The sequence below is a fragment of the Haematobia irritans genome, chromosome 1 (assembly GCF_050003625.1).
Source record: "Haematobia irritans isolate KBUSLIRL chromosome 1, ASM5000362v1, whole genome shotgun sequence".
Taxonomy (NCBI): domain Eukaryota; kingdom Metazoa; phylum Arthropoda; class Insecta; order Diptera; family Muscidae; genus Haematobia; species Haematobia irritans.
The window spans coordinates 279,715,891-279,728,958 of record NC_134397.1 but is presented as its reverse complement, the minus strand read 5'-3'; the positions used below and the strand labels follow the sequence as shown (position 1 = coordinate 279,728,958).

General features: G+C 31.2%; 1 protein-coding gene across 2 annotated transcripts in view; it reads left to right on the top strand.

Annotated features, from left to right (window-relative positions):
* The window catches only part of lbl (ladybird late), a 97,182-nt gene extending 84,835 nt beyond the window's left edge, over positions 1-12,347 (top strand). The window contains exons 2-4 of one of the 2 annotated variants that reach the window (XM_075297359.1): positions 8,481-8,659; positions 8,761-8,846; positions 8,899-12,347. In XM_075297359.1, the coding sequence (XP_075153474.1) occupies positions 8,481-8,659; positions 8,761-8,846; positions 8,899-9,388 (755 nt within the window). In that variant the 3' untranslated portion in view covers positions 9,389-12,347. The remainder of the gene's footprint in view (positions 1-8,480; positions 8,660-8,760; positions 8,847-8,898) is intronic. The other variant, XM_075297366.1, reaches the window with a different exon arrangement.
* Positions 12,348-13,068: the final 721 nt, after the last annotated feature.

The following is a 13,068-nucleotide window of genomic DNA, read 5'->3' as shown; positions in this document are numbered from 1 at the left end:
AAAAATAACAATTTTGTAACAAAAAACTGGTTTTGATACAAAACTTTAAAATTTGGAAGGAATTCAAAAACTCTAACAAAAGAAGAACGTGGAGTCGAGTATAAACATACATAAATAATTTTATAATATAAACATACATTTATTTAGGCGTGAACAGTTTTTTACTAGCATATAACACCATCGCTCTAAAATGCCTTTTATTTTTCTTTAATAATTCATTTTAAAGAAAATAAACTTTTTAAATTGTTTTAGCTGCAAAACTCGAACTTAATGCCCGCTTTTATGTTTGAAGGTGTCCGTCAACTCCTCGTGGACTACACGGATGAAAAAGACTGTTTTTCATATGTTTGGCTATAAACATTATATGTTTGGAACACAAATTTTTAAACACAATATTTTTGAGTGCAAGCATATAATGTTCATAAACTAGCATAACATGTTTGGTACATATATGTTAATATGTTAGAACATATTATGTTTGGGACATAAAATGTTTGTAAATATAATATGCTTGGATGCAAACATATATTAATTTAGAAATAGCCTATAAACATATATGTGTTTAGTAGCTGGGAGCGCTATTTAACAGGGAGCGATATTGAATTAAGTTGGTGGTTGTTGCTTGTTATTACAAAATTAACATTTTATTTTTCCTTGGGCAATTGATCAGCTACTTCTTTGATCCTTACAAACTGTGTGGTCCGCTGTTCGAATCCCCGTCCGGCAAAAGATAAAATTAAAATAAAAAAAACATACAGTTGAATAATTTCTTCTACAATGTTTGTATTACAAAAAAAGGTGCTAAGAACTAAAAAATCTCGTGGAAGTGAGAAAGATGTGGGGGAATATACAATAGGGCAGAAACAAAATTTTGAGCATTCATGTCGAAAACCTATGTTGTTAGCACCTATATTACCTGTTTATTTTCATAATTCATTATGATTGTAAATATATAAATAAATAAATAAATAAAATTTTGAGCACAATATTGTTTGGGAGAATTTTTTTTAAGCATATAATATTTTTGCGTGCAAAATGCTTCCAAACATATTATATGGTCACATAATAACATATTGTTTTTTGGAAGACAACATTATTGAATTTGGATGCAAAAATACAAAATGTTTGGAACTTAGACTACCCAAACATATATTGTTTAGACCAATATGCTTTCAAACATATTATATATTGGAAGAGATCAAACATATAAATGTTTGGGCAATACCCAAAAATATATATGCTTGAAGCAAAATATGTTTGGGAGTATATGTTACAGAAGCGATTTTTTGTGAGCGTGTACTTATTAATAAAGAGGAACTAAACTTTGTTTTTATACATTTTACTGTGTAATTTTTCACTATTTCCTCCTTATTTCATTTTACTGTCCCAACTCTTAAAAAGAGTATAGTGCCCTTTCGTTATTTTTATGAAGACCCCTGATTCCTTTTAACGAACCAAGAAAAAAAAAATGTGCCCATAATGCCAAAATGATAAACAAAACACATGTCCACACATACATAAAATGCTACTCTCAAGGCGAAAACATATGCTGTTTGTTTTTCAAATGTCTATTCTCTTGGTTCCGAATGTCTATTCTCTTTATTCAAATTAAATTATATTTAGACTTAAGCATATCAAATTTTTGCCCTTATCATAAAACAGTTTTCCGAAACAACATACAAGCGGTTTCACAAAAAATTGTTCTCTTTTGATTCTTTCGCTGTGTTATGTTGATATCTTTCATCAACTCTCCCGGTTTCCGTCTCTATTTCTTTCTCTATACTCTCTCTGTCGCTTTGAATAAAATATCACAACATATGTATGTTTAGTCGAAATTTGTAAATTTATATATGTTTGCATTCACACATATGATTTTTATGAAACATTCATGCCCCAAACATAATATATTCTAACATATTAACATAGATGTCCCAAACATTTAGTGTTAGTTTAGGAACATTACATGTTTGCACTTAAATATATTGTGTTTTAAAATTGTGCCCGAAACACATTTTGTTTATATGGGAACATATGAAAAACATATTTTTCTAACAGTGTGCCGAATTAATCAACTACATCCCAAAACCCTTTATCAGCTACCTAAAATACTAAAATACTACGGATCTAAGTATAGAACATGAAGTATTTCAAATGTCCATTGATTATATTTCATACCAAAATCTGAAATGTGAGAGAACCCCTAAATCATTCGAAATAGCAACGCTAAATTGATTATATTGCTCTGAAAAAATCTTCAAATAAAATAAATCATACGAATCAAAAATTGTTATTTATTTGTGATTTTAGTCTTCCACATCCTTCAAAAATGCCAATATGAGCTTCAATAGTCACTTCTGGCAACACTACCAGGTCAGCCGACAAGTAATATCTGATTTTCTGTCTGGCGGAAAGGTCATTACTAATTGAGTAGTTTCATTAATAAATTAATGTTAGCCATGACTTAGCCCTTATTTTGGTGAAGAAAAGGTGTGTGTGTATGTGGGTTTAAGGTGCGAATTTGAATGATGTACTCAATTTAGAGAACGTTGCTTATCTAGATCTAGATTTACTGATACAAATGGGAAAAGCATTCGTTTAGGAATGATTCGTTTATTTTTGTAACATTTAGTTGTAAAACTATCTATCACAGTAAAGAACTGGGTCCAAGATCCTAGATCAGTTGTTGGTACCTCACGATATATGTAGGTGCAATATGGCAGTCAGCTATCAAACATCACTAATACATGCAAAAGAAGTAAACATTTGGTAACAGACGAAATTGTAGTCAGGGTTATTTTGTTAGTAGAATTTTCACCAATTTAAATTAATTTAATAATATTGCACAAATTCGTAGAATTATTGTTATATAAATAATATTCACTTGCTTCGAAAAAAAAAATGAGATCGCTGTGAAATAAATTCTTCTTGAGCTTTAATTGGTTTAAAATTTTATTTCCTAGCAAAACTAATTTTGTGCATGTATGAGATGCAAAAATTTAATGGTAAACAAGAAATTTGTAAAGTCCACAGATGTCTATTCATTGATTTTCGCAAATATGCCCATATTGTCCTTCCTACACCCAAAGAAAAAAATACTTTCTTCCGGAACGAAAATTTAGTAAACAAAATATTTCCTGAAAGAAAAGTCTTCTTTCAGTGAAGTTCATCTTGTAAAGTTTGTCGATGATTGGTGTTGTTGTGGATATGTTTATATGTGAAAATGTGTTTTATATTTGGAATTGCCTAACTAATTGGTTTGCCGGCGCTTAATAACGCCACGGGCAAAAAAGGGATCTTATATTTCCTTTGCAGGCACAACTAGGTGCCACAGCAAAAATAATTATTTAAATGAGAAATGCCAGTTTAGGCTTTCTGAACTTGATCGATTGTCTGTAGTGAAAAATATCATATTTTATACTTAAATAACGGTATTTCCATTTTTTATTTCCTTTCATTTCATTTATTTATTTCGGTCTATGGGTATTTCCATTTTTTATTTCTTTTTTCAATAATATCCTTAAAAATAAACAACAATCCTTAAGCATAACATATGATCTAAACTTATTACTAAACAACTGATAAAAAATCGAATTACACTTAAACTAGTAAACAGCTGATTTACATATACAATACCGTTTACACTACAATCTATTGAGCAAAGTATCAGCCCTATCAGTATCGACCGATTTTCACAAAAAAATTCAAAATTCTAATTTATTACAAGACTGTGTTACTTCTCCTACATGACAAATATAATTATTTCATAAGGAACAATAAATGTTTGGAATCTCTCTCACGGCACTTCGCTATCATTCACCTCATTATACGAAAAAAAGGTAAATATAAATTGAATAGATTCTTCAATGGAGATTTGTTTACTAAGTCATTTCCGTTGTATGCCACCTTTGTAAATCTTTTCTTTTGAGAATTTTATAATTTTTTTTTTTTCAAATTATCGTTTCTTTGTTGTTTTTTTTTTCTTGTATCAAGTTAATAATTTGTGCGAAGCTTTTTCATCATCTCGCTTTCATTGGAAGAAACTCTAATAAAAATCACCTCTAAACATGCCAAACGCATATTTAATTCTATCAAATCCCCCAACCGACACCAAATGGGCCAACATTTCTTGTGCGGCTCTTAATCGGCAAAGATCAACCGATATGGTTTATAATGAAAAACCATAAAAATGTTTGGCGTTTTATGTCTGAGAATATCAGTTGGGCTGAGCGAGTTTCTATTAGATTGAGACGATGGGCGCCTATAAATTTCTACAAGTTAAACGCTTATTTCTAATCTGAAAGGTTAACCACAACACATTTGAAACAATCAAATCACTCAAATTGATTTTTCCTTCTTTCCAGCATTGCTATGATGTCCAATTCTTGGGAAATTGGTATAGTCCCAATCCCCCCCTCCCCCAAAACATCAACGCTAACATCAGTCATAAATTGTAACACATGTGTGTGAATAGAGACCATTATCTGGGTATTTAATTTGATCAATTCCAATTCAATTTGGCACACATTAATTTCACATGCAATCAAGTCATAAAGGAGTGATATTTTTAGATTTGAAAACTGCCAGGCCAAACCACCGACTCTTTAGATAAACGAAACCATTTCAAGATGTTAATTAATAAATGATGAGAATACACTGAAAAAACAGTGAACCCACCAGGAAGAAAACTTTTGGTTAATTTTAGAAAATTTTGAATATTTTTAGAAAATTTTAACTAAACAGTATTACAAACGTTGGCATCACGCCGATATCACAAAAATGAGTAAATATTTTTCAACAAATAAAAGAAAATTTATTAGACATAATTAAGTTTTTTCACTTGTCAAAGAAAATTTTGTAGTTAGAAGGGAAAAAAATGGAGTTAAAAATTACAACAATGTCTTTACTGACATACGAAGTTCATGATGGACGCATTTGTAGTAAAAGTTACAAATTTAAAGAAATAATTAACTATTTTATGAGAAATAGGAATTTAGTAAATCTTTATACTTAATTTGTGTATTTCCCGTTTTGTTAGTTAATTTAACTAATGCACGCAAACAATTACTAGTCTAAAGGAAACTTTCTCCAAACATAATAATTCCATGAACTAAAATAAAGTTAAATTAGCTTTAGTGAAATAAAGAGTTCACTTTTTTTTTAGTGTGAGAATGAAATCATAAACTGTTGTTGTCGATGGTAAATATGAATTTAAAAATATATTTTTTTGTAGAGTAAATATGATCATCTCTAATATGGTTTATTTACGCTTATAGAAAATCGTTTTTTGTTTGTAATACTAATACAGCAGATTATTAAACTCCACATACAGCCATAGAAAAAAATAATTCTTTCCTCCCAAATGAAATTTTAGACAAACAAAGTTCGTTTCTCATTTGCTTTTCGTTGAGAAGAAGTGTATTTGGAAGAAAAGTATATACTTTTTGTGATAAACGTTTATTCTTTTCCAGGATGTAAAAACAATTTCATAAAGACTAACTCAAAAAAAAAAATTTCTGGCTAATTGCATTTTCCATCACATCTTTCTCACTTCCACGAAGTTTTTTAGTTCTTAGCACCTTTTTCTGTAATACAAACAATGTAGAAGAAATTATACGATTTTATAAATTTTTAAAATTTTTTTTACCTTTCGCCTGGACGGAGAATCGAACCGCGGACCATGCAATTTGTAAGCCAACACACTATCCACTGAGCTATGTAGCCGTTATTGTCATCAATAGACAATTACCTATATAAGTTATATTTATATAGCATAGCTTGCGGCGCCCACGAGCCGATTAAACAAAGTTTATTTCATAGAAAAATACATTTAGTTGGGCACCATGGAGCAGTGGTTGCTACGTCTGACTTGCATGCCAAGGGTCGTGGGTTCGATCCCTGCTTCGACCAAAGTTTTTTTTTTGCATATATTCCAGATATGTTAGGAAGATTCCGAAAAAATGTTCAACATTACATTGTAGTATATTTAATTTTGAACTATAAAATGTGTCGTATTAAAAACCTAAAGTCAGAAAAGAACAGTGTTTGATATAAACGAAATGGACTGTGTTGTTGTTTCAAAAATAACTTTTTTTTATTAAAAAAATTAACACTTTGTAACAAACGAATTTTTTTGGTGATAAACGTGTAAACTTTTCGAAGCAATTCAAAAAACTCTAACAAAAGAAAAACGTTTTCGGTACACGTTTTCCAAACGTTTTTTTGCTTTGCGTGTAGATAAAATAAAGATGTGAAAAATGAATCTCTCAAACCCAAAAATTAACTAAAAGTACAGCATGAAAACATCGGCTCCAAATCATTATTATATTAACCGCGTCGTAGTTCATTCTTTCTATTTTTGAGAAGTAACCGAAATTTGTTCTTGCCTTATGTTAGTATTGATCCACTGCCGTTGAAATTATCACTTTAACAAGGGACTTTTTCTGTGTAGTATTTCTATGTATAAAGTAAATTTATTTTTGTTCATTTGAAATTTTGTTTTGGTTAAAATTTCTCAAATATGAGAAAGTTAACTTGACTTGTGTAACGTACACATGAAATATGAAATAAATAAATAATTAAGATTTACTAAATTCTTATTTCCCAAAAGTAGTTCAGAATTTCTTAAAATGTTTATATTTTATTACAAATGTGCTCATCTCGAATGACGCTAAAGAAAGTTTTACAATTTTCAAATAGTGGTGGGTTCACTATTTTTTTGGGTTTAGAGTAGTCATCTGTTTTATTTGCACTTAAAGAGCTTATTGCTAATTGGACATGCAGATTGAAGGATTGGTATTATTAAGTTTTTGACTTGAAATTGTAATATACAAATCTACACAAGCCTGACTATACATATGTTTCATCGCTGGCTAATTCGAATTTCCATAACCTTTAGTATAAATCTGGCGGCGGGGGATGATTCATTTTGGGTTTTATATGCTATCTATCTTATGAAAAATAGATACAAGAATTGATATTTTTTTAATATTTTGTTAATTCTTACTATGACAGATTTTTCTTTCGACAAATCATCATGACCGTTTTCACCCTGTTGCCTCCGTCAACAAGCTAAATTGTCCTATCTAGTGCTCGGAAAATCCAAGCGTACTTGTTGAACATCCTCTCCTCAAAGTTTGACTGTTTAGTGTGGTTATGGTGTGTCTAGTTTGTAAGAACCTATATAGGACATAGATCAGTCACTTAGCCATTTGCTTATGATAAATGTCATGATAAGTATATGGTCCTGTCCGGGTGGCTGTGGTAGCTATTTGGTTGATATTGCTTTCAATTATTAACAACATACCTTCATTTTTATTATAAAATACATTTTCCGTTGTTTGGACCAATTCTGAAAATATATATGCTTGAAGCTGAATGGGTTTGAGGTATATGTTACAGAAGCGATTGTTTTGAAAGTGTATTAACCAATAAAATTAAGCATATTTTAAAATTAAGCTCCAAAATCAAAATAATGCAAAGTATGTCAAAATATCTATCGTGTAATAAAATTGATAACAAAATTCACACCCTTTATTTAATTAATTTCAACACGTCTTGATACAGTCGAAAACGAGTCTTCTTTATATGGCGACAAATGAGAAGCTGTTCGTTCGCTTTATTAAATTCATATAATTCCACTTATGGGCATTGTTGTCAGTTTTTTAATCTTTCGTAAGACGTACTAACATATAAAATATCAGTGTGTTTTGTGTTTTCTTAACAAATGAGAGTTTTAAGAAGAAAGTCATTAAAACAAAAAGTTGCAACTTTATGATGACTTAGGGTATACATTTCAATAAAGCAATATAACGTGACAGATTAATAAAACATTAATGGAGTTCACCTAAATATAGGTACCCATTTAAACATCCATTTTCGAATTTAATAAAATTTTTCAAACCCCCATGTAAACATTTAAGGATCTAATCAGATCCAAAATTTTGTTATATCTGTTTACATCTAATTAATATGAAATTGGATGTGATTAGTTCTCAAAAATTGGATAGATCAATTGTTACAGATAGAATTAGATAAAGCAACAGTTATTGTCAGATCTTGCCATACTAATACATATCTCTTTTGCTCATATCAAATCTGATCCCTCTCTATATACATGGAAAGTTGATTTTTCGGCATTTTAAAATTATAGAAAACTCTACTTTTAATTTCGTGTAATAATCAAAATCAATTGTTCGTTTTAATGAGACGAACGATTTACTTTATTACAAATTATTTCAGACGAAATGTCTAACTGAACATTTTTTAGAATTTAACATCCTAATTGGCATAGGATGACAGACAGATGACAGACACATCCATAGTACGGTTTAAAAGTTCGTTAGCTAACATAGCGAAAAGGGAGTAATAATTTTACGTTTCATTGTCAACAACCATAAAAATATTTTTACAAAATTTTAAACAATTTTATGTTATAACCAAATTACTTATCTCTCTATTTTCATTACTATCTAACATTTCAGATCCTGCCACTTTAAGCATATTTGCCACTCGCCCTAATCCCAAGAAGAAGAGAAAAAGTCGAACAGCATTCACTAATCATCAGATTTTTGAATTGGAGAAACGATTCCTCTACCAGAAATATCTATCACCTGCCGATCGTGATGAAATTGCTGCAGGATTGGGTCTCTCAAATGCTCAGGTTAGTCCAAAAAGTTGATCTTCATTCTTTTGACAATGCAAACAAACGCTAATGTGTGAATATTCTCTTTCCAATGGGTGTGTACATTGCTGCCATTGCAGGTCATTACTTGGTTCCAAAACAGACGTGCCAAACTGAAGAGGGACATGGAGGAGCTCAAAAAGGATGTTGAAAGTGTGAAACAATTGTCAGCTCATAAAAGTTTCTTAGAAAATGTTAATGATTTAAGTATTTTAAAGACCCGACCAGTCAGCCGCCATCACCAGCAGCCCCATCATCTCCATACGGAAGTCATCCATTCAGCAGCAGCAGCAGCGCATTCACATGGCAACCTTGGTATATCAACAGGATCAACATCAACAACAACAGTGTCGACAACAGGACTATCAACAACACCAATCGTCCTGCCACACCCCCATCCCCCAAGCAACCACACAACTATCAACACGTGCAATGAAACCACAGAATGCTCAACCATTACCACAGCCAGCAGAAGTCCCAATCAAGACAATCGTCAAGATTCAGGACACTCCGAAATCAGAGTCATACCACACCAACAACAGCAACAATCTCCACATCATCCACCCCATACACGAAACCAGCTACAAATCAATAACAGCCGAGGCTAAAAAGGATATTAAATTCTTGAAATTGTGCACATTACTTCATTATAGTCGCATGGCAAAGAATCGAAATTTCGAAGAAATTGGAAAGGGAATTTCAAATTAGCTTTATTTGGATTTTTTTTCTCCGGCGAAGAAATATTTTGAATGTATCTTGAGAATGGTATATCTACACCACATATGGGTCACTCAGGCAAAGTGGAGAAATAGTTTTCATATTTGGAATTGCGCTGTTTAGTGACAGAGAATCAGAGAAGATAAAGGGAATGATATTATACTGGAAGTAATTGGTGTCATCTTAGCTTTTGATTTAATGTTCCGTAATTTTGGCACCACAATTCGCTAATTTAAAGTAAATTTATAATAAAATAGTTAATAAATCAAAATCAAATCGTAAAATATATGTTAAATTTCGAAATTATATTATTTATATTCTGATTTATATTAAAACTATAGAAGAGGAATCCAGGAAACTGAATGACAATATTTTTTGCAAATAAAGTTTTTATAGATTTTTCGCAGTGTCCAAAACATGTTCGAGATAAAATTTCAAAAGGTTCACATTTTAAAAAATTCAAACTCAATATGGAATACATACCATTGTTATACTAATGCTAAATTATCTTGTGTATTGAATTTAGTTAATTTAAAAAAAATTAAGAAATTTTCCCCAGCCTAATGAAATTTTCTTTATGTAAAGTATGTCTCAAAAATGTTATGAACTAAACGTAGGTATAAATTACAATGACCATACAAATAAGGGGAGGAGAGTTGCGCACTCTGCGAAAGGGAAATCTGCCTACGAAAGCCCTGACAGGGCACGAGGTATACTGAGTGGGAGGTAGCCACCGTGGTGCAATGGTTAGCATGCCCGCCTTGCATACACAGGGTCGTGGGTTCAAACCCTGTTTCGACCAAACACCAAAAAGTTTTTCAGCTGTGGATTATCCCACCTCAGTAATGCTGGTGACATTTCTGAGTGTTTCAAAGCTTCTCTAAGTGGTTTCACTGCAATGTGGAACGGCGTACGGATTCGGCGATAAAAAAGAGGTCCCTTGTCATAGAGCTTAATAAAGAAATTACCATTACGAAAATCAGCTTTATCGAGATTTCGAGAATAAAGAAATTTTTCTCTAGAGCCCGTAAACAGACCGAAACAATGGTTAACGATTTTGGGAATAGAATGGATTGCATTGCGAATAGAATAGAACAGTTGTTGAACATTCACATTCGCCGATGTGGATTAGTGCAGGAGGAGATAATGTTGTATAAGGAATTCGTTAGAGACACAGAGTTCCTCGAATAAAAGAAGGGTACGTTTGAAAAAAGAAGTTAGAGCACACAATAAGCCAAATGGGGGCTTAGGCGTATGACAGCCGACATTAGAGATGGTCCGAGTGGCAACTTTTTTGATTTTCTACTGTAAAAAATTGTAAACGTCATATACCTGTATAAAACGTAAAAAACGTAAGAAATGTCAAAAATAATTACATTTGATTTCAAACTATTTTTTTAATATCCTAAATATGAAATATGCATACGAAATACCAACCACGTCGATTTAGATTACATACAACTCCGATTTTCATATGGCTATGTGAAATTAAACTGATAACAGATCGCCTGTACAATTTGGCCTAGAATTTGCCTTTGTTATATTTCAATATACACGACTATGGCCAATATTAGTCTTTTCTTAATCTTTCTTCTATAAGGAAAAAGACATTCGAAAATACATAAATTGTTAAACAAAAAAAACTGTATGCTCGACATAATGAAAATTCAATAAGTTTTGAGAACCGTTGTAGAGCCAGACATCATATTCAGATATTGGATATATTGCTTTGTCAAATTTTTGCTGTACCACCCAGCAAAAAAATTTTGAAGTTCAACTTTAAAAGCACTTCCAGAAGATGTACTCCCAATGATGTTCTTTATTCTAACTACACAGGAAGTTCTTTTAATTACATTTTTATAGCTTGCTTCTTTCATATTTTTAATGAGTAATATTAACTTTTTTTGTTTCAAATAGGTTAAAAACAGAGTAAGAATTCATAAAATGGTACAAATTATTTAATTTTTTTTTTTTTGAAAAAAATGCTAAATCCAATCTGAAAAATTGTGCATTTTTGAAAATATTTGAGAATCCATTAAAAATTATAAAAAATTATAAAAATTATTTATTTTGCAAAATATCACAGAAATTTTTAATTTACATCCAAAACATTGAATTCGGATCACACCTAAAGAAGTGATACAAATTCAGTGCAACGGGTGTTGAAATGGAGGACTCCGTCCTATGACAAGCCCATGTTGAATTCATCGCTTCTGCGTCAATTTTACACCACTTCCGGATCCAAAAAGAACATTTTCATTATTTTTTGGCGACGATTTTTTTTGCTGGGCATATAATAAAAATCGAATGAGAAACAATCTCTTACTCGATTTTGCACGGAATACTATATCCTTTTTTAATTCTACTCCCAAAGTAAATACTGTGAAAACTTTTAATGTTTGCGAATTCGAATTCATTGAAAATTAATAATATCAATATTTTATATTTGACGTAGTTTGAAAAAAAAAAAACAAAACATGGTAGAGTGACCCATATTTGATTATGATATGCATATAATTATGGTAGTTAATGATTACCACATATATACATACATGTACACTATATATGGAAATATTTTAAAATTCTTTTTTCATGATTATCATCTTTGTAATTCATAATTTTTCTATTCATGGTAATGTCCATAATGGTGTATGGTATAGAATATCCAATTAGCAAAATGCTATGGATATACAAAATTGATACTTATTAGATACGCAATCTGCATATGTATTTGTTATGTTTGTGATTTCTCCCCCTCTACATCTCATTTCAGTAATTCTTTTCATAGCTCTTCGCTCAATCTTATAGTTGCTAAGGTTAAATAATTGTATTTATATATTTAAATGTAAATAAAATCGTACCACCTAATGATAGAAAATAATTCAAATGCAAAATATTCAGACATTTCAATAAATATGTAATAAAACTCTATGTTGAAATTATTCGTTTTTTATACCCACCACCATAGAATGGTGGTGCTGTATACATTGAAATATTGATTTCCGACTATGTAAAGTATATATTCTTTTCCAGGGAGAAATTGTAAGACGTTTGTCTGTCTGTCTGGCAGTCTGTCCATTGTAATCACGCTTCAGTCTTCAATACTGTCCAATCGTCCGGAAATTTGGCACAGATTCCTGGTTTGTCTGCACGCAATCCAAGTTTGAAGATGGACTATATCGGTTTTGATATAGCTCCCATATGAACAGATCCCCCGATTTGGGGTCTTGGGCTTCTAGAAACCGTAGTTTTTATTCGATTTGCCTAAAATTGGAAATCTAGAGGTATTTTAGTACCACAAATGGGTGTGCCGAAAATGTGGTGTATCGGTCCATGTTTTGGTATAGGTATATTACTTCGTGCCCAACAAATGTACCAACGCAGACATCATGTAACTGCAAATAAAAATAAATTATACCATATATCAAAATGCAGAACAAAAAACTGTTTTTTTTTTTCAATTACACTCACCTTTTTTTGTGTTCACATAAAACCACGTGCCACTCCTGAATATGTAAATAAATTAACACAAAACACAGTAAATCCGTATTCTCCGTCCATTCCAAGAAACAATCAACACACGACTGACGCGCAAAATGAAAATCGTGTGTACCTGCTCAATGTTTTTATAAAATTCTTTTCGCTGCAAAAAAATTAAACAATTAAATTGT